Source organism: Euphorbia lathyris, chromosome 4 (genome assembly GCF_963576675.1).
Source record: "Euphorbia lathyris chromosome 4, ddEupLath1.1, whole genome shotgun sequence".
Classification (NCBI taxonomy): Eukaryota; Viridiplantae; Streptophyta; class Magnoliopsida; order Malpighiales; family Euphorbiaceae; genus Euphorbia; species Euphorbia lathyris.
Window position 1 is genome coordinate 7,219,963 of NC_088913.1, and position 22,414 is coordinate 7,242,376.

The 22,414-nt window shown below is 33.7% G+C and overlaps 2 protein-coding genes and 1 long non-coding RNA gene across 5 annotated transcripts; 1 reads left to right on the forward strand and 2 right to left on the reverse strand.

The window, feature by feature from the left end:
* Positions 1-558: 558 nt before the first annotated feature.
* Positions 559-1,549, reverse strand: LOC136226730 (uncharacterized). Its single transcript, XR_010687825.1, has 2 exons — positions 1,267-1,549; positions 559-980 (listed from the first exon to the last, which is right to left on the reverse strand). It is a non-coding gene; the product is annotated as an uncharacterized lncRNA (long non-coding RNA).
* A 10,809-nt stretch (positions 1,550-12,358) lies between these two features.
* On the forward strand, positions 12,359-16,439 carry LOC136226590 (putative F-box/LRR-repeat protein At3g18150). Of its 3 annotated transcripts, XM_066015165.1 has the most exons (5): positions 12,359-12,628; positions 13,116-14,238; positions 14,474-14,641; positions 15,408-15,491; positions 15,569-16,439. In XM_066015165.1, exons 2-4 carry the CDS (start codon positions 13,135-13,137, stop codon positions 15,483-15,485), a joined length of 1,350 nt encoding a protein of 449 aa, XP_065871237.1. In that variant the 5' UTR covers positions 12,359-12,628; positions 13,116-13,134; the 3' UTR covers positions 15,486-15,491; positions 15,569-16,439. The 3 variants fall into 3 exon arrangements, with proteins under 3 accessions (XP_065871237.1, XP_065871235.1, XP_065871236.1); XM_066015163.1 differs by having other exon boundaries at positions 14,778-16,439; XM_066015164.1 differs by having other exon boundaries at positions 15,408-16,439.
* Positions 16,440-18,973: 2,534 nt separating this feature from the next.
* Positions 18,974-22,061, reverse strand: LOC136225619 (ribonuclease 3-like). The gene is made up of 3 exons (XM_066013701.1): positions 21,889-22,061; positions 21,641-21,796; positions 18,974-19,519 (listed from the first exon to the last, which is right to left on the reverse strand). The coding sequence occupies exons 1-3, from the start codon at positions 21,991-21,993 to the stop codon at positions 19,097-19,099; spliced, it is 684 nt and encodes a 227-aa protein (XP_065869773.1). The 5' UTR covers positions 21,994-22,061; the 3' UTR covers positions 18,974-19,096.
* Between the last annotated feature and the right edge of the window lie 353 nt (positions 22,062-22,414).

Consider the following 22,414-nt stretch of genomic DNA (forward strand, 5'->3'; position numbering starts at 1 on the left):
CTAAATCAAACTACTTGAAACGAGAACATCCCATCTCTGACTACCAACAGCCCCTTGATAGTCCAAGTGAAATAAAATAGAACCGAAATCTCCCACATGGATCCATGGAAGAGCAACAGAATGAGAGATATCCAAGAGAGAAGACCATAAATGTTCAGATTCAGACTATTATACACAACAGTAAATAGTAATAAAACCAATGGACATGAAACAAGGTTCCATTGACATATGAATAAATCACCAATTATTCTAAATATTTTTAACACTAATTGGAGCATTACACCACCCAAATACCTCTCCACCCTACGGGAGAGCTCAAACGCGAGTTTTTTTTTTATGATTTTACTAGCCGTATTTCCATTAGCACGCGGTCTAGAAGTACAATCACAGACGACTTATACATAGAGACAAAGGTATGCAAAATAGGCATAAAACGAGAATTAACTGTTCGTTGACAGTTCCAAACTATTGGTTTAAATTCAACAAGTACACAACCTCAGGCATACCTCCATTCAGCAAAAACGTCTACGGTTTAATATCAGTGAGTTTTATTGGAAATCATTATGAAAGTTTAATCCTTCCATTCCATAATGTTCAACTGAGATAATATGAACAACAAATAACAGCCTAAATTAAATTCTTCATTTTGATTAATGCCTTCCTCCAAAGGAAGGTCATGTATCTATCAACTAATAACCATAGACTACTACCAAAATACAAGTGCCAAGCTTAAAAGCATACACAAAAAACTACTGTAACTTTTAAACATTCTACATATTTGATATCTCTAGCTTCTAAGAACATAACAACTCAACAATTGCGTGCTGAGAACGTCTTGGAAAGCTCGACACTTTCTGAGAAACCATAAATGCAAAATCTTTTCCTCGATCTTTTGACCATATCCGGATAAAACATTTGCAACCAAATCTCTATCTGCGGAACCTTCCATTCTAAACGCCTTGAGAGATTCGAAACTGACTCTACAATCATCCATAGTATAACGAAAGCAATTACTAATGTCCAATTTAACCAACCAAGCGTTGTCGAAAAAGAATTCAGGCAACAGGTAACCATTATTAAAATCAGAACAACAGTCCAAAATTAGCTCCTCCACATGTTTTCTTATTGCAAATTGGATTTTCCAAGAAAAATTAGTATCCATATCAAACTCATAAGCAAAGTGTAATTTCTTGATCTTCAAACAGTCATGGTGAAGCAAGGTATTGTCAATGAATCTAATAAAATCAGAGTTATCAGAGGACATACTCAAATCCGAAACGAAAATGAGAAACGGAACACGAGTCCATTGATTCTGCCACAGTTTGGATAAAATGCCAGTCTGAACAGCTTCGTTTGTTGAGGGCAAGAAGGAGAGGATATGATGAAGGAGCGAATCTGGCAAATCACTGATTCGGTCTTCTTTCTCCTTCAATTTGAGACGTTTGTTTCTTCTTCTCTCAGCTCCGCCCCTCTCATCCATGATTATTCAGTGACTGTGGCTGCTCAATTGGGGGAAAGACGAAACCCTTGATTAGAAAGACGGAAACTTCCGGACTAAACCTCAAATTGGGGTTCTTTTTAAAAACAATTATTTAAGGCACAAACCATAATTAAACCCCATAACTTTACATGTTTTAAGAATCAAGCCTCTGATCAATTATTTTTTCATATTGAATCTTTGATCATTGATTTTGTTATGGATTTGACCCTTATTTAACTTTTTCGTCAAGTTTAGAAGATGAGAAAACAGATTGGGCGATTCTAATGTTGAAAATCACAAAATGGGAGGGGGAAAATCAAGCTTGGAAGAATATACTGGAAATTAATTTCTATAATTTCGTTTTAGTTTTTAATTTTTAAGTCAAGAAATTCTTATTTTTATTTGTCCATGTCAACAAACTCAATCGCCCTAACGATATATGCTGTCCAAACTCGACGAAAAAGCTAAATAAGGGTATAATCCATAACAGAATCAATGATCAAAGGCTCAATATGGAAAAATAAATGATCAAAAGTTTAATCCTGTCAAATTCAGAGACTTAATTATGCTTTTTACTGTTATTCAAAGAGTATTAATTAAAAAATATTTCCTTCCCAGTGACTGTCCTAGTTAAGGAAAACTACCATTACGGTGCATACGTAATGGCAACAAAATTAAAGGGTCTTTACCATAGGATAGTCCTTTTATTTAATGTTGCAGAAATCTATTAATATTTGGACAGAGGCTTTATGAAGCCATTGTCCAACTCTCTTTAAGAGAGGAGAGAATTAGTAAAAAAAAAAATTAAATAAAATAAATATAAAAAATTATATATAATTTTTTAATTAAATATAAATACTAATATTAAATATAAAATTTAGTAATCATAATATTTATTGGGATAAGAGTTAATTTTGATCTAATGATTTAAGTGAATTATATATTTGGTTTACGTATAAAATAATTTAAATTTAACCTAACGTTTACAAGTTAGGGTCTGTTTGGTTCAGTTTTTAGCTTTTAGTTGTTGCAGTTGATGTTAACTATTTGTAGTTGCAGTAAATTGTTTGTTGTTTGTTATTAGCAGTTTAATTACTAGTGTTTGGTAAAATTATATTAAACTGTTGTTATTCGGATTTAAAATGTCTAATATATACATCTTTTAATTAATCAACAAAAAATTCTAAAAGGGGTTAAGGTGAAAAAATTCCCCTAACATTTACAACTAAGAGCAATTTTACTCTTAACATCTAAAAATGATACAATTTTACCCATAATGTTGACAGCTAAGAGTAACATTTGGAGGTTGGGTCAATTTCAGACATTATTATAAAACACAGATATTTTATTTCTTATTTTGTCAAGATAAGAAGGATAATTTTATTAATCACAAATAACTACAAACAGTTGTTCATAAAAAGCTCCAAATAAGATATTTTCGTGAAAAGCTTCAAAATGCTGCAGTTTCTAGAGAGAATACTAAACGCTGCGGTTATATAAACCTAACCAAATATTATATTTCATGCAATTCAGAGTGAAAAGTTAAACGTTCATCCGAAAAGCTGAACAAACACCCGTTGAGATCAATTTTAACATTGTGTTACCGAAATTTTGAAAAAACTAGTTTGACCGTTGTCACATCAAACTTTCAAAATATAAATTACGGCTAAGATATTTAAATATGAACAGTAACAATTTAATATAATTTTTTTACCAAACACTAATAATTAAACAGCTATTAACAAATAGTTTACTGCAACTACAAACAGCTAACAACAACCGCAACAGTTAATAGCTGAATCAAACAGACACTTACTTGTAGACGTTAGGTTAAATTTAGACCATTTTATACATTAAACCAAATCTATAATTCACCGAAATCATTAGGATCAAATTTAACCCTTATCCCAATAAATATTATTATTACTAAAATTTTTATTTAATATTAGTATTTATATTTAATTAAAAAAATTACACATAATTTTTTATATTTTTTTATTTAAATTTTTTTAATAAACCTCTCCTCTCTTGGGAGGAGAGTTGGGCAGTGGCTTCACAAAGCGACTGCCCAAATGTTGCAGGAATTCTAGTCCTGCAACATTAAATATCAACAGTTCTCTTTAATTTTGTTGTCATTATGGTGCTTTATGCACTATAATGGTAGTTTTTTTTAACTAGGATATAAAACAGTCTTTTGGAAGAAACGCATCAAAATCTTCAAATTTCAAGAACTTAGCCCCTAAAGTCCGTTAAGTGAGATGATTTTTAGATTTGGTTTTTCATTTTTCTGTTATCATGCTTTGTGTCCTGAAGAGCATAAAATCTATTACAACCATTTCATAATTTATTAAATTTGAGAATTTTGCATCTAGAAATGCTCATAAACATCATTTTGTATAAGGGTACTTTTTTTTTTGACAACTTGTATAAGAGTACTTAAAGCAATATAAAAAAAAATTTCATATAAAATATTTTTATAAAATCGTTTGTTAAATGTAACAAAAAAAAAATGTCATTTTTAAGTAATATTCTTTTATGCAATTGATTTTTCTACTTTATTCTTTACATGTACTTATTTATTAGGTTCTCATTTGATAACTTGCCCCTTAGCCTCTAAAATCTCAGAATTGGTCCTGTCAAACTACCCTTGAGCTTTTCTTCCTCTTTATTATTTTTCTCTCTTTTCCTTTCTTTCTTCTTCTATTCATTGGCAATCCTTAATTTCATATATCAATCCAAGATCCAAATTCTTTAGGTAAGTATTATATTCATTTTACATATATAAATCTCTTTGGGCTGATTTGTTTTATGTATTTGAAGTTAGTTTGCATTTATATCAAATGATATTTGGAGTGTACATGTTACTCGATATCATCATGGTTTATGATTTTGCTTCGCAAAATCGCAAACTGCGAAGCTCTTTAAGGCTTCGCAGATCACCTAACCACGAAGCCAAGCCTAACATAGACTTCGCATTTCAACTAAACCGCAAAGGACCGTGACATCGTAGTTTTGTAATTTGTTTCGCGGTTCAAGTAACCATGAAACACATTTCCTTTGCGCTTACCATGAAAAACGATCGATGTTGGTGATAAGCGACGAGAACCATGAGGAGCGAAGTTTCACGCGAAGATGGCAGCAGGTGGTTCTTAACAATATATACGCCCGAGATCGCTAGTCATTGAGCAGTGCTGCATTGATTTTCTTGGTTCGGTCAAAATAAACTCGTCTAGAAAGACGTTTGTTTTCAGCGGCAGATAACGCTGGCAGAGCAGATCAATTCTTGGAAGAATGGAGGCAGGCAAAGGGACGTGTTGACGAGGCTATTCGACTTCCACCAATAAGTCGCAGCAGCTGTTGGTCCCGATCAGAAGTGGGTATTAAGGTAAATTCCGACGCTACAGTTAGTGTGGGAAGCAAACAAATTGTTATTGGAGTTGTAATAAGGGATTCGAATGACTTATTCGTGGAAACCCGATTTACAGCTCACGTATTTAGCCAAAGCAATGTCGTGCCGTGAGGCACTTAGATGGATTAAATTCCTAAGTGACAGGGTGGTGATTATGGAGGAAGATTCTCAGTTGGTTATCAATTCGTTACTTCAATAAGTTGAAGATGATGATGATGGCTCGGTTTTAGGACTAGTTCTGGCGGATTGTCGTGATCTCGCCAATGCTATCCCTTGTTGTAGCTTCCATTTTATTTCGAGAGAGCCCATTCGAGTAGCTGATGAGGCTGTAAAGTTGAGTTTTCTCTCATCTTATTTGATTGTAACTTTTTCAATCCCTTCATCCTTTGTAATAAGCTTGATGGCTTTCCATTAATTTTATTTAAAATATAAATGTTTTCTATTTTGTATATATATAAAAGTTAATAAATAGACCCATAAAAAGAGTTAATACATTGATAAATATATTCTATATATGTAATAAATATATGTAATATAATGTTCTAATACATCGCTAGTTCTCTGAATTTGTATATAAAAGTATATTGACTCCCTGAACTTTGTTAAAGCATCTCCAGTAGAGAATGTTCAAAAAAGTGTCAGCTGATATGACATTAGGTTTGACAACTCTTTGAAAGGTGCTTACTATTGGAGTGATGGTGGGTGCCAAGAAGGTTGTCAAAAGGTTGCCAATTTTTGGCAACCTTGCTTCAAGGTTCCCAAACTTTTTTTAATATAAAAAAATGAGTCTACTTGAATACTATTGGTACACCTTTTTGATGGCTCTATCTCTCATTTCACTATTGGTTAACAATATTTATAATTAAAATAAATTATATATTAAATAATGATTTGTAGTGCTACGGGTTTCCTTTGTGATCCCGGCATGCCTAATAGATTGAAGGGAAAATTCTACCGGAAGGCAATTAGACCAGCATTGTTATATGGTACGGAGTGTTGGGCAGTGAAACACTGCCACATCCATAAGATGTCGGTGGCGGAGATGCGTATGTTGAGATGGATGTGTGGTCACACGAGAAAGGACCGGGTGCGTAATGAAATAATTAGGACAAAAGTAGGGGTTACATCTATTGAGAATAAAATGAGAGAAAACCGACTAAGGTGGTTTGGCCATGTGAGACGTAGAGCGCTTGATGCGCCGGTTAGGAGAACCGAAGAGTGGCAAATGGATGTAGTGGTGAGGGGTAGGGGAAGACCTAAGCAAACTTGGAGGAGGGTGATCGAGAGTGATATGAGTTTATTGGGAATTGAGGAAAATATGGTAGTGGATAGGACGGAGTGGAGGGAGCGAATCTGTGTCGCTGACACGACTTGATTTTCACGGTTTTATATGATGGTTCATGTTAGCCGACCCCGAATCATTTCGGGACTAAGGCTTTGTTGTTGTTGTTGTTGTATTAAATAATGATTTGTGGGGTCATTGTGGCAACTTTTAGATGTGCTTGAAAAATTAGTCATTGAGATGCCACTCATTGATAAGGTAATTTTTAGAACCTTTTGAATAATAATAATGAAATTTAGTTCAAGTGTTATTGCGAATGTGTGTATATTGATTTACAACATTTCATGAGTTTTCTCAATTTTTAGTTATGTGATTACTTTGTCAAGTTTCTTGTCCTAAATTTTTTCTTATTTCCAGGACGCGTATGGTCTTCCGGAGTTGAATGATTTTGGAGAAAACTATTGGAATTCAAAGGTAACTGTTTTCAATTGTTTAACATCGCATCTAAAGGCTATTGAAATCATTGGCTTTCCGGAGAGAGATGGCGAATGCAAACTTGTGCTTAACTTTGTTCAATTTCTACTAAGTAATGCAGAAGTGTTGGAAAAGATAGTTGTTGTATTGAAAGATGATAAAACAGCTTTTTCGTTTGATGTTTCTCAAAACTTGTTAAGCATGCCAAGACGTTCTCAATATGCCGTTGTTGAGTTGCCATAGTTTTTTTGGTACTTGATGTAAGGTTTTAGATTTGGAACAAATAGATTGCTAATGTAAATGTATTAGGAGGACTAGATTGATTGTGTTATAGATAGCTACATGTAACTAAAAATGAAGTTGTTTTTATAAGCATGTTTATCTGTAATATTATTGTATGTTAATTTGTAATTTTATTAATTGTTGTTTTTGCATCTCATACTATTACAGTAACCACATGAAGTATTTTGGATTACATTATTGATGTTTTTTTATGATTAGAGGCTAGACTAGCTTCCGCGAAAATTATTTTTCATTTTGTGTTTCATTTAAAAATATTTCAAAAGTAAAACCTCTATAAATTAATACTCTTTAAAATAATAATTTCTTTTGGTCCCGACTTGGGCCGGTTTAAAAACTGACCAACTTTAATAAATTAATAAGATAATTTTCTGGAACAACCATTTATAAATACATTGTATTATTACCTCTATAAATTAATAATTTCTTAAATACATATGTGAAATATATATTTTTTTTTATAGAAATTGGGACGAGACAGAACTTGGGGGGGGGTTGAGCACCCGTGGCCCAAGAACTGACAAACCAGCAAAATATTAATAAACGAAAAATGAGTGTTTGAACAAGATAAGGAAGGAGAACAAACAAAAAGAAGAGGGAGGAGAAAAGTTTAGGAAAGTCAAGAAAAACGCAAGTGAGAAATACTACAAATATCATCATTGATAAACCTGAAGGCCACCAATTGATCACTGAGGAAGAGACTCCAAACTTTGCCAGTGCATCAGCAACTCTATTTCCTTCCCTAAATATGTGTGAAAAAAGAATGTTCATCCTAGAGCAAATGTTGAGACAATGCAATCATTCTTGACGAATACTCCAAGGAACATCCATGGAACGATGTCTAAGCAGATTAACAACGTACATTGAGTCTGACTCAATCCAAAGCTGATGCCAATTTTTCTCCCAAACAAGTTCAATTACAAAAATAGCGGCTCTCAATTCAGCCATATAAGCAAAAGAAGAAGGGGTAGAAAAAGCAAAACATCCTTTGGGAAATCCACGATAGTTGCGAAAAATACCTCTCGTTCCTGCCTCGCTTGGAGTGCAAAAGCAGAGCCGTCCACATTGACTTTAACCCAGCCCGGAGGAGGTTTAAGCCAATGGACCGGAATAATGTTGGGAGCCGGAGGCGGCCTAGGAGAAGACAGGATAAGATAACATCATCTCTCCGTGAAGAGCAAAAACCTTTAGAAGTGGCAAATGACTCTCGAATCATTCGAAAGAGGGTGATCTTCGAGTGCTGAATAGAAGGAGAAACTTCCTTAAAGATTGCTTCATTCCTGCAATGCCAGATTAACCAGATGCAAGTGACAGCGGCAACACGCCAGATCATCAACACCTGTGAGCCAAAATGAATGCTACGAAGAGAGCTGAAGAAGTGGATGAATTGTGAATAACGAGGCAAAGAGCAGTCAAAGTGAAACTCAAGAGCCCTCCAAAGAGAATCTGCAAAAGAACAGCTAATAAATAGGTGGTTAGTGGACTCAGCATCCCTACCACATAGAACACAACGAGAGGCAAATGAGAATCCAAGATGTTGTAGGAGGTCGTGAGTCGAAATCCGACCGTGCAAAACTCTCCAGAGAGTGAAGGAACGAGAATGGGGGGTGTGAGCATTCCAAACAAATTTATACCAGTCCACTGAAGAGGAACAAGGATTGATAATCGAATAGTACTCTTTGGCAGAGAAAATACCCTTCGTAAAGGGCTGCCAAACCCAGAAATCAAGATCATCTCTACCCCTGTGAATTGATCGAATACTGTCTTGAACAACCAAAGGAAGAGTGCCTAAGTCAAGCCACTCCGAATTAACCAAAAAATCATCAACAGAATTAAAGCGTGAACGCTTATCCTGATGATCAAGACCCAATTTGTCCGCCACTGATGGAATGATCCACCTATCAGTCCAGAAATTGAGCTTTGAAGACTGGTCAATCCACCAAAAGGTCTGGTCCCAAATGGATGAATAAACAAACTTACGAGAAGACCAAATCGAGGACGGAGCAATGGAAGCTTTAGGCAAATCAGAGACAGCCAGAAATCTAGACTTCATCAGAGAAATAGCAAGACTGGTGCCTTGAATATGTGAAATATATATAGATATACATACTTAGAATAATTTAGCAAAATATTTAGCCAAAGCAATGTCGTGCCGATTTACAGCTCACGTATTTAGCCAAAGCAATGTCGTGCCGTGAGGCACTTAGATGGATTAAATTCCTAAGTGACAGGGTGGTGATTATGGAGGAAGATTCTCAGTTGGTTATCAATTCGTTACTTCAATAAGTTGAAGATGATGATGATGGCTCGGTTTTAGGACTAGTTCTGGCGGATTGTCGTGATCTCGCCAATGCTATCCCTTGTTGTAGCTTCCATTTTATTTCGAGAGAGCCCATTCGAGTAGCTGATGAGGCTGTAAAGTTGAGTTTTCTCTCATCTTATTTGATTGTAACTTTTTCAATCCCTTCATCCTTTGTAATAAGCTTGATGGCTTTCCATTAATTTTATTTAAAATATAAATGTTTTCTATTTTGTATATATATAAAAGTTAATAAATAGACCCATAAAAAGAGTTAATACATTGATAAATATATTCTATATATGTAATAAATATATGTAATATAATGTTCTAATACATCGCTAGTTCTCTGAATTTGTATATAAAAGTATATTGACTCCCTGAACTTTGTTAAAGCATCTCCAGTAGAGAATGTTCAAAAAAGTGTCAGCTGATATGACATTAGGTTTGACAACTCTTTGAAAGGTGCTTACTATTGGAGTGATGGTGGGTGCCAAGAAGGTTGTCAAAAGGTTGCCAATTTTTGGCAACCTTGCTTCAAGGTTCCCAAACTTTTTTTAATATAAAAAAATGAGTCTACTTGAATACTATTGGTACACCTTTTTGATGGCTCTATCTCTCATTTCACTATTGGTTAACAATATTTATAATTAAAATAAATTATATATTAAATAATGATTTGTAGTGCTACGGGTTTCCTTTGTGATCCCGGCATGCCTAATAGATTGAAGGGAAAATTCTACCGGAAGGCAATTAGACCAGCATTGTTATATGGTACGGAGTGTTGGGCAGTGAAACACTGCCACATCCATAAGATGTCGGTGGCGGAGATGCGTATGTTGAGATGGATGTGTGGTCACACGAGAAAGGACCGGGTGCGTAATGAAATAATTAGGACAAAAGTAGGGGTTACATCTATTGAGAATAAAATGAGAGAAAACCGACTAAGGTGGTTTGGCCATGTGAGACGTAGAGCGCTTGATGCGCCGGTTAGGAGAACCGAAGAGTGGCAAATGGATGTAGTGGTGAGGGGTAGGGGAAGACCTAAGCAAACTTGGAGGAGGGTGATCGAGAGTGATATGAGTTTATTGGGAATTGAGGAAAATATGGTAGTGGATAGGACGGAGTGGAGGGAGCGAATCTGTGTCGCTGACACGACTTGATTTTCACGGTTTTATATGATGGTTCATGTTAGCCGACCCCGAATCATTTCGGGACTAAGGCTTTGTTGTTGTTGTTGTTGTATTAAATAATGATTTGTGGGGTCATTGTGGCAACTTTTAAAGTTGCTTACTATTGGAGCATTTTTAAACAAAAGTTACCAAGAGTAACGTTATTATTAAATTAATAAAATATTATATTTTAGTATGATTTGATAAGTTTTGACACTCTTTGAAGCAACCTCTATTGGAGATGCTCTTAGTTTCTCACTAGCTCCCTAAACTTGCTTATTTTCGTATCACCAACTCCCTAAACTTGTTCATAAAAATAGATTAGCTTCCTGAACTTTGCAAGTGTCTCATTAGCTCCGTAAGCTTGTTTATTTCGTAGCAATTAACTACAAAAACTTATTAAACCTAAATTCTAAAAATACATCTTTATCTATTTGAGAGGTAATTTTTTCTTTCTCCTACCTTTCAACCTATTATAAGAGTTAGTGCTGCATGTTTGAGATATCGAATGGATGAGGATCGAGAGTTAGTATTATGATTTTTATATTTAGTTGTTACGGAATAAATAAGTTTAAGGAGCTGGTGAAATACTTGCAAAGTTCATGAAGCTAATCTACGTTTATGGACAAGTTTAGGAAGCTGGTGATACGAAATAAACAAGTTTATGGAGCTTGTGAAAAACTAACAAAGTTTAGAGAACTAATCTATTTTTATAGACAAGTTCAAGGAGCTGGTGATGTATTAATTAGTCCTAATATAATACAGTGTAAAAAACAAAAATACATATAAAATTGAAAACTACCTTCATATGGGTTAAATACGTCGATCCCTCAACTTTTATGGTTATCTTAAAATTGTCATTCAACTTCAATTTATCTTAAAAAATTATTTAACTTCGAATTTTCTCTCCATTAAGTCACTTTGGCAACTACAAAAGTAAAAACACACTGAAAAAGTGACATAACTGTCATATTAGCAGTAGTCAATTTTCATTGTTGACTAAAACAACACGTAGCTGCCAGATAGCTAACCGAAGCGAGACATGTCATTTTGGTGGAAGCCATATGTCATTTCGGTCAGTGGTTTCACGTGTAATTTGGATCAGTTAGGTGGTAATCACGTATTGTTTCAATCAGCGTTGAACATTGAGTAATGTTGATGACGCCACTTTTCTGAATTTTTTTTTTGCTCTTGAAGTTGTCATAGTGACTTAATTGAATAAAATTCTAAGTTGAATGATTTTATTGAGATAAATTTAGGAATAAGGTGCAAAAATACATCTAACATTGAAAGCTAAGAGCAATTTTACTCATAACGTCTAACATGGTACAATATTTTACTCCTAATGTTGACAGTAAAGAGCAAGTTTACCCTTAACGTTGACAAATTGTTGGATCAATTTGAAAAATAATTCATCAATCTATCTCTTCAGTCACAAATTTTATCATCTACGCTACATGCGCGTCATTTTATTACTCATTAGTAACAGATGACAAATACATGAATAGACGTGAAAAAAATAAAATTAAAAATTATAAAATTATACTTTATTTTATACGAGTTGCACATAATTTTTTAAATATTTCGTCGAATTTAAAAATATTAACCTTCAATTCTAACTAAATTTTAGAACTAATCGATATGTAACTTGTGTAAAATAAATAGAAAAAAAATAATATTTGAAATTGACCAAATTTAACAATGTTATCATTAACACTGCTCTTAACTTTCAATATGTAACTTGTGTAAAATAAATAGAAAAAAAATAATATTTGAAATTGACCAAATTTAACAATGTTATTATTAACACTGCTCTTAACTTTCAATATTAAAGTTAAAATTATTCGATTTTAGATCGTTAAAAATAAAATTAGTTTTTAGCTAGTGATCTGTACCATTTTCGAGACAACAATAAAACTAAAGTGGCCAATGGTGTATTTAAGCGGAACTGGACTTTGCCCTGTTTCCTCGATTCTGTAATTTCTTTCGAAATAGAATTGGAAGTCTCCACCGCCACTTTAAATATGTCGTTTGAGATGGAATTTGCCCTATTTCCCCAATTTCTTTCCAAATCGAATTGAAGTGTCAAGCTCGTAGGAGTTCACCATCGCCATTGTTGCTTTCTGTTCGCCTCTCCATCCTTTCCCTCCACCACCACCAGTTTCTTTCCAAATCGAATTGAAGTCTCCACCGCCGCCACACTATCTTTCAGGTAAATTTACTTCCCTCTTTGGCTCTGCTTTGTCAGAATCAAAATGTCTCGTTTGAGATGGATATGATTTCGTTTTTGGTTCTTCACAACCCATTTAGATTAGGTTGATTACCTCTGGTTAGTATGATATCTGATCCTCTATATGAACTTCATCTTTGAAATTTAATGGTATCTGATCCTCTTTCAACATTCCTTTATTGAAAATATTTTATACTTTTACATAAATTTGTATAGTCAGCATCTATTAGAATAAGAAGTATAGGAGCTGAATCAAGAAACATAGAAGTACATGGAGAATTAAAGCGTCATTGTGATCAAAATAAATAGCGTTTTTCAATTCAATTTTCTATTACCCTACTTAATAGTATGTATTGCTACGATTATCATGAATAGTCATATCTTCTGTTTTACCTAAACTTTCTGTATAGATAATTCACAGTTGAGGGTTATCTTCCTTATTCTTCAGTTACATTTTTGTCTTTGACAGCATCCATAGTCACTTAATAATGGAGGTGGAAAAGGAAATTAGGAACAAAAGGCTGAAGTTGCAGGCGAAAGAAGATCGAATCAGTGCTTTACCAGATGCGCTCATTCACCATATTCTCTCCTTTCTGACATCAACCAAAGAAGCTATTCAGACTAGTGTATTATCAAAACGATGGCAGAACCAATGGACTCGTGTCCCAGTTCTCGTTTTCTGTGGCCCTGTTAGGTCTGAAGAAAACTTCTCTAAATTGATTGACACTACACTAATTCTATATGACTGCTCAAAGATCAAAAAATTCCACATCCAAAATTATCATTGCTTAAAGCGGGATCCTCAATTTAGTGCAAGAATCCGTTTTGCAACTAAAAAGCATGTGGAAGTGCTAATTTTGGATTTCTACTCTTCTAAAGCCAACAAGTTGCCGAGGTTTCTTTTTAACAACGCTTCATTGGTTAAATTGAAGACTATGAATTGTAAATATATGCCTAATGTGATGGTAAATTGGAGATCTCTCAAGAAATTGAAGATAGAAAATTCTAGGTTGACTGATCAAACTATAAAAAATGTGTTTTCTGGCAGTCCGTTACTTGAATCGTTACAATTGAATAGCTGTGTTGGATTTGATCATCTTGTAATTGCTTCCAAATCTTTGAAAAGATCTGTTTTGTGGGAACTTGAATTTTCTGATATTGAAATTTCATGTCCAAACCTTAAAGAATTAACTCTGGCGCAATTGAACAATGTCAATGAAACGTTGCTTGACAAAGCGATTGCAAATATTCTATGTGGCTGTCCGGTACTTGAATCTTTGGAAATAAGCAACTGTGATCTGTTTGATGAGCTTGTTATTGCTTCCACATCTCTGAAAAGATTGGGTTTAAGTGAAATTTATCACATTTATGTCATTGAAACTTCCTGTCCTAACCTTGAGAAATTGAAACTTTCTGGGGTATTGAATTTCAAAACTTCTAAGTTAACAAATTTGCCTTCTTTAATTTATGCTGATCTTGATGTTGAGCCTTGTGTGGCTATTGAGAAAGGGATTGATGAAAGTTTGGGTAAGCAAATCCTACTGCAGCTTGAGCATGTCAAGGAGCTAAAGATCGGACGTCCGTTAATTAAGGTAACTTTTGATTGGAAAAGAATTATTTAATCCTTTCTAAATTTTGTTGAAGTTTCTTTTTTCTTAGTGCTGTGGTGAGTAGAAGAAACATTTGATACCTAGATATTAGAATTTAATATCATTAGAATTGTTTCACTAGATTTGTTTCCATTAAACTGATAATTGGAAAATACAAATTCAAATTTGACATTTAATATCATATCTGAATTTCCATTTCCGTCTTATATTTTTGAAGATTCTATCAGCTTTGGAGGTGGGAGGTATATCTTGTCCATTGTTCAAAAGCAAATGCTTGACTTTGAATTATGTTGATTTTGATAAGCATCCAGCTGCAGTTGCATATGCACTTCGCAATTCAATTATGCTTCAGGAATTAATTATAAATGTGTCAACCCGCCATTGGGTAAAGTTTCTTGGAACCTCTTATCAAATTTAATTTTAGTATGGTGATGTTTATCAAATTTATTACAATGTATATTGGAACCTCAAATATATATTGAATATCCATTCCTCTAATTTGCTAACAACTTTGTCTTCAGTCTTTCAATGCTACAGATGTTCTAGACTTGAATGATTTTGGAGAGAATTACTGGAAATCAAAAGAAACTTTTTTCCATTGTTTGGTGTCGCATTTAAAGATTGTCAAGATTTTTGGCTTCTCGAAAAGAGATAAGAAATGTAGGCTTGTGGTGAACTTTGTTGAGTTTCTACTCAAGAATGCTAGAGTGTTGGAAAAGCTAGTTGTGAAGATATCAGAAAAGCGTGGAACAGAGTTTGCATTTAATGTTTCTGAAAAATTACTAAGTTTTCCAAGATGTTCTCAACATGCCATCGTTGAGTTGGTATGTGCTAAATAGGTAGAGAAATAGGAAATGTTTGAAAAAGTTAAGGTAGTTTTTGTGCTTCTTTCCAAGCTTTGACACAATTGTTGATATGAATAGCTACATGGTAATTCAATGAAGTTAATGTATTGTGTTGAGCATTTTGATCCTATTTTGCTTTTTCATATTGCTAATGCAATTTTATCTTGAAAGCATGATGTGCAATGCTTATAATTTCCGCCATCAGATACAAAAAGATATTAACGAAGGATCCATGGTTAATTCATGATAGCAGTTTTATCCCTATCCAACCTGAAATTCATATGACCGATGATCTCTGGGTTTCAGACCTGTTGGTGCAGGGGAAGCAGCGATGGAATCATGTCAGAATTGATGAACTTTTTAATGAAGCTGATGCTAGCATAATCAAAGGTATGATTCTACCCTGTCGACGGACCGCTGATTGAATTATCTGGCACTTTACTAATGATGGGAAGTATTCCGCCAAGTCTGGTTACAAAGCATATATCAATGTTCACCGATCCAGGACTGAAACGGACGGTTGGAGCCGACTCTGGCGTATACAGGTTCCTCCTAAAATTAAATTCTTCCTTTGGCGGGCTGTTTCGAATTGGATACCCACCAGATTTCAACTTCAGTCACGTGGGTTGGAGATTCCGATTGTGTGTTGTTTGTAGGGAGAATGTCGAACACACGTGCCATCTTGATGCAAGAATTTCCTACCATGGGAGCAGGAGGCCAAATTTGGCGATTATTTTCTTAATTTTTGGCTTATTTGGGACAGAGGAACGCCAAACTCTGGACTGGACTGTTGCCACCATCTTCTGCTGACATTTGCGGATTGCTGGAATGCTCAGCAGATAAAAGCGCATCAGCAACCAGCTCGTGCGACTGGTCCGGCGTCGACATGGCAGAAACCAGGCGAAAGGTGGCTATGCTGCAACGTGGATGCCTTGGTCTTTACTGCAGCAAATTTATATGGTTGGGGTGTAGTGATACATAATGATTCCGAAGATATAGCCGAACAGCGGTCGGTGGTCACCCTGTTAATTTTCTCGAAGCACTTGCTCTTTTGAATAGCCTGAAGTGGATGTGGAATTCCAATCTGTCTCTAAAATTGTAAGTGATCTAATTAATGGAGATTGTGCTGATATTTCCAAGTTTGGTGAATTAATTCAAGACTGTAAATCTTTTAGCAGAGCCCCTTGATTTTAGGGTGTCTTTTTTGTCCCCGATTAGCCAACAAAGCAGTTCATACTCTAGCTAGGAGTGTTTTATGTTAATCCTTTTATTTCATTTATTATTTCAAATTCATTGGTGTCTATACTCAATAATAAGAATATTCATTTTGATTAACGACATTTGAAGTTTTCCTCAGAAAAAAAGGCTTAATACATCATTTGCACCTGAATTTATCCAAAAAGTTTGATTGGCTCCCTGAACTTTCAGAACGTCCCTATAGCCTCCGGAACTTGTATAAAATGTTCAGTTAGCTCTTTGAACTTGCATAAAATGTAATCAATTGATCACTCGGTTGCAAAAAAGTAAGTTAAATGCGGAAGATTTATTGCATGAGTCTTAAAAAAAAGTAAAACGATCAAAATACAAGTTGTATAGTTGAGCAAGTAATAACTTCATTTTTAATTTATTTCTGAATTATGTAATAACATTCTAAGATGTGTGGAATACATCTTCCGCATTTAACTTACTTTTTTGCAACCGAGTGATCAATTGATTATATTTTATGCAAGTTCAGAGGGCTAACTGAATATTTTATATAAGTTGAGGAGCTATCGGGATACTTTAAAAGTTTAAGGGGCCAATCAAGCTTTTTGGACAAGTGAGGTATTAAGCCCAGACAAAAAGATGCAAAAGATATTGTGTCTGCATCTCGAAGACATTTTCTCATTAATATGTGTCATATGCTGATCTAGAAGAAATCTTATCAAATACATGGACATCTTAAAAGTTTAATAAATTCTAGAAAATTTGATGTTGACTTATATCTAAAGTTCAAAATAACTACTGAATTTATCATGTTTTCAGTAACTACTAATTTATCATGTTTAGCTAAAAACTTGTCTTGCCCTGTATATTAGAAGATATCAGACCTACTAATATTATAATGGAGCGTTTGGTATTATATTGGGATAGAGATAAAGAAAAAAGTTGGGGATAGGGATAAAGATAAATGGTTGGAATAAGGATAAAAATATGATAGTGAAGAATTCAATGTTTGGTATGTTGGATAGGGATAGGGATAAAATAATACATTTTACTATTTTAACTTTATTTAAATTACATAACATTAATTTGAGAGATAAGACGGACTTTTCCATCTTATTGTTTCTCCTGCTTTGAGTAGGACTTTGCCTGCTATGCTATTCCATAAAAAAGGAGCGGAACTTTCATAGAGAGTCCAATCTTATTGAAAAGGTTTTAACTAGTCCTTTTTTACCAACGTATCCCCGGATTGGAGGAAACCCTTGTCTTCCCGGAGCCTCTCCACCCATTCACGAAGATGATTCACATCTGTGTCTCCGTGGAGAGTTCGAGCGAACCCATTAGATGGTGGGCCGTATAGGAATTGGCTTCTCTCTGCTCGGACAGAAAAGACAGTGGCCAAACAAACACAGGATAACTTATCTCGTGTTTTTTTTATCCATATCCCACCTCCTATATCCTTCCTAACAAACACCTCGTAAGTGACACATTATATAAATTCTAAAAAGTTTGATGTGATTTAGAAAATGCTTAAAAATCAAATTTAGTTTTTTTTGTGCTTCTGATTAGTTTTTTAAACTGATCATTATCATTATCCAAACAAACAACATCATCTAAATAGTCATTAAATTATAATTATCCAAACAAATGCCTATATGTATCCAAATTATCATTATCATTATCAACTTCATTTAAGCAACATGTCCAATGCAGTTTTGATCACATGGACCTTAATGATTATATAGTGTTTGGTCATTCACTGTTAGATCTAGGCTTATTAGAATCATAAGATGGAGATTCAAAATTCAATAAGCCTGTATCTAACGGTGAATGACCAAATTCACTTGGTCATTAAGGTGCATGTGAACATTCATGTGTCCGATGATATCTCCAAACTTAAAAACAGCAATGAGAGCATCTCCAATAGAGAATGCTTGGAAAAATGCTTGGTGATGTGACAATGACTTTGGTTCGGGTTTCTAGTAAGATTGTCTTGGAAAATTAGTTTGGCTTCATTAGAGAGCGGAGTATTCACCAGTATTCATCAATGCAACTAGTCGTTTCACATGTCTTCCGAGAAGGTAACATGGTCGCTGACGCCCTTAATAATTTGGGTCTGGTTAGCACTACGACTTCCTGGTGGGACTCGCACCAGAGTTTTTGTGATAGATTAGTTAGTGATAACTGTATAGGCCGTCCGATGTATCGCTTTTCCTGAACTCTCTATTACTTTCCTTGTAACTTTGTGCTCCTTTTATATGATTTGAGCTCGGATCGGGGGTCGTTTTGGGGTACCAACTTGGGATGTCCAAAAGTCTCACCTCTTCCCCCACTTTTAATTTAAAAAAGTATTTTTTATAACATAAAATACAATATTTCTCTATATAACAATGCAATATATATATATATATATATATATATATATATAAAATTAAAAAATATATATTTTTTAATCTTAAATATTTTATATTATTATTTTTACATAATATAATTCATTTTTAATTGTATTTATATAATAATTTATTTATTAAAAATTAAAAAGGTACCAAAATACAAATTCGATTAACCGTCGTGAGTCATATCTATCCAACTAGCGCCTAAAATTTTAAACTTGCCAAACACGATATGGTCCAATAATTAATAGAAAAAAAATATGTGGAGAATATATAGAGTAGTAGCAAAAAAAAAATGCTAGTTTTATTTAATCTCCTGTAGTGAGAATTGTGATACGAATTCATGTCCAAACAATGAGAATTAGAAGAATCGTTAAATAGTTGGAGCGAAATGAAAGTCTAAAACTTCGGGAACTGGACACGAGAAGCACATCTTCCCCTCGGTAGGACTGGGCATTCGATGAACTCCGTGCCTGAAGTATCGACACATAAATATATCTGGAAAATTTGGCTATTTTTTGATCCATCCACATTGCACTCTATCCCGGCACTGTATCCAATCCCTTGTTTAATAGCTTCTTTAATGCTCTCCAATTCATAGAATTCATCGTCAGGTTTGATTCCTGCATTTGCAAGGATCTCTACAAGCTTTGCTTTCTCTTTTAGTTTCAGAGCTGCTTCAAAGTAATCGTGCTGGTCTAGTTCTGACTCGGAGCAGCTTCCATGTTTCACCCACTCATGTGACCAAAACTTATTCCCGTCCCCGCTTGGGCACGCCAGTGTTGGCCAATTCTTTTGCAGGCTGCTCACCAAGTCGCTGATCTATAAAATGCATATCATATGAGGACAAAATAAATCATTAGAAATAATCCATGTTGTACGAAAAATAAACCGAAACTGACACATAGGAGTGACTCCAATATGTCAGTTTGTATATTCCATTTTCTTTATAAATTTAAATTTAGTAAATATAAAATTTAATTAATTTTTGACTGGAACAACCAATTAAAACTCAAACTTTTGAGGTAATTTGAAAAGAGCAAAACAATTAACAACTATATTATTATGGAATAAGGTGTAAATTTAACTATATAGTTATTAAGGAAGAACAAATTTAGTTTACATGTACAAAACAGTGCAATCTGAACCATAACCTTTAACAAAATATGAAATTTTAGACGTTATTAATGGAAGATGTTGTTTTTCATGTGTAATTTTATATTTAAACTACCTCCTACATCTAGCATTCTACGACACATATTTGTTAATGAAAAAAACTTGTCTTTAATGCGGTTTAAAATTGTATCATTTCATAAATCTTAGGCTTGAAATTGTATTGTTTATATGTAAAGACTAAATCTGCTATCTTCAAATAATCACATAGACAAATCTATAATTTATCCCTATTATTGTTAAGAGAAAAGTTGTGAAATAAATTTTTGAGACCCCTACTGTGCTATTGTTACGAGATAATATTTATTTATGTTGATAATTTTTAACAATTGAGATTTCAATAGTTGTTGTATTATAATTAAAAGAATTTTTCAGTTATATAAATAAAAAATATAAAAATTGAATTCGGAGGCCTCTGAAAAGGAGGGGCCCTAGGCAGACGCCTAGGCTGACTCCCCTGAAACCTCCTCTGCTGACACGGAAACCGAAACAGACACTGAGAAATGGTGTTTCTATAAAAATATAACTAGAAAACGGTAATAGATCATTAGAAATAATCTATGTTGCACGAAAACATAAACTAAAACTGACATAGGGGTGACTCCAATATGTTAGAGACCCTAGGCAACTCTCTATTTTCTTTACAAATTTAAATTTAGTACATATAAAATTTAATTAATTTTTGACTCAAACAAGAAGAACAAGTAAAACTCAAACATTTGAGGTAATTTGAAAAAAGCAAAACAATTAACAACTATATTATTATGGGATAAGGTATAAATTTAGCTATGTAGTTATTAAGCAAGAACAGATTTAGCTTCCATGTACAAAACAATGCAATCTTAACCATAACCTTTAACAAAAGATGAAATTTTAGACCTTATTAATGGAAGATGTGTAATTTCATATTTAAACTACCTCCTACATCTAGCATTCTCGTACATATTTTGTTATTGAAAAAAAACTTGTCTTTTATTAATGCGGTTTGAAATTGCATCATCTCATAAATCTTAAGCTTATTGTACTGTTTATACGTAAAGACTAAATCCGCTCTCCTCAAATAATTACATGGATAAATTTATAATTTATCCCTATTATTGTTAAGAGAAAAATTGTGAAATAAATTTCTGAGACCTCTATTATTGTTAAGAGACGGTGATTGTAAGAAAAAAAAACAGTGTGTATTGTTGAGGATTTTTTATTCCATTTTAGCATATTGTATTCTTATTTTCTATACATAATTAATTTTTAATTCAAATATGAGATAATAGTTATTTATATTTATAATTTTTAACAAATGAGATTTCAATAGTTGTTGTATTATAATTAAAAGAAGTTCTCAGTTATATAAATAAAAAATTATAAAAAATGAATTCGGAGGCCTCTGAAAAGGATGGCAAATTATTAGAAGCACCCGGTTTTTCATGTCATTCGGAGTACCTTTCATACATATTTTGACACGTGTAACATAGACCCGGACATATTCTAAGAGACCCCATTATTTTAATTATTATGTGGGACCGAGTGACATGAAAGACCAAGTGCTTAATATAAGAACTCGAAAAGGAGGGGTCCTAGGCGGGCGCCTAGGCCGACTCCCCCTGAAAACCCCCTGCTGACACGGAAAAGGAAACGGACACCGAGAAACGGTGTTTATATAAAAATATAACTAGAAAACGGTAATGAAAAAAGAAAAGGAACAGAAACGGATACGAAAGGCAGAAACGTTAGTGGGGAACGTAGGAAATAATTGAATATATGATTACATACCTGAGATTTATCAAAGACAAGATCAGTATTACAGTTAGATGGATAGCTTCCATCTTTGTAATTAGGCCAAAGTCCATGAATCCCGAAATCTGCTTCTGGTTTTCCAGTCTTTGGATAGCAACAACTGTGTCTGGTATCACAGTACGATCCTGGCCACTGTTTTTTCAAATACAAATTAATAAGAATTTATTTATGAAGCAATAAACTCTTCTTCTATATTCTATATTCGTACAATTAATTTAATTTACCTGTTGAACAAAGTAGAAGAAATCAAAATCTTGTGAAAGGCATCCAACAGAAAGATATAACTGGATTATCAAAAGCTTGAAAAAGATTGAAATGTTTGGCTTCATCTTTATTTTAATATGAATAATTAGCTTTAGCTAACCAATTCTTTTCACTTAGAACACACGAAAGATATACACCAAAATGAGATTACTTGTGTGATTGTTTATATAGGCAAAACTTGAATGAGATGAACAGAATATCCACGCCAGAATATTCCCTTTGCTTGGGAAGTTTACAAAAGTGTGTCAATGAAAGGTTTATTTGTTTGACATTAATGTAAAATCTATAATTGAGACTTAACTATTAGTTTATGTTGTATGGATACGGAAACAGAAACAGAAACGAATACTAGGAAACGTAATTTAAAAAAAATGTAGGAAACGGAAATCCGGGGAACATGTAAATATTAAGAATATAGGGAGATATTTATAAATATTAAAAATATAATAACATATTAGAAAAAAATAACAACTAAGAACAAGATGA

Bases quoted from the DNA above. Each gene is read 5' to 3' on its own strand.
- LOC136226590 (XM_066015163.1), top strand. From the start codon at position 13,135: ATGGAGGTGGAAAAGGAAATTAGGAACAAAAGGCTGAAGTTGCAGGCG. The intron at 14,239-14,473 runs GTAACTTTTGAT...ATATTTTTGAAG, and splicing joins TCGGACGTCCGTTAATTAAG to ATTCTATCAGCTTTGGAGGT. The intron at 14,642-14,777 runs GTAAAGTTTCTT...CTTTGTCTTCAG, and splicing joins ATGTGTCAACCCGCCATTGG to TCTTTCAATGCTACAGATGT.
- LOC136225619 (XM_066013701.1), bottom strand. From the start codon at position 21,993: ATGAAGCCAAACATTTCAATCTTTTTCAAGCTTTTGATAATCCAGTTA. The intron at 21,797-21,888 runs GTAAATTAAATT...TTGAAAAAACAG, and splicing joins TCTTCTACTTTGTTCAACAG to TGGCCAGGATCGTACTGTGA. The intron at 19,520-21,640 runs GTATGTAATCAT...TGCATTTTATAG, and splicing joins TTGTCTTTGATAAATCTCAG to ATCAGCGACTTGGTGAGCAG.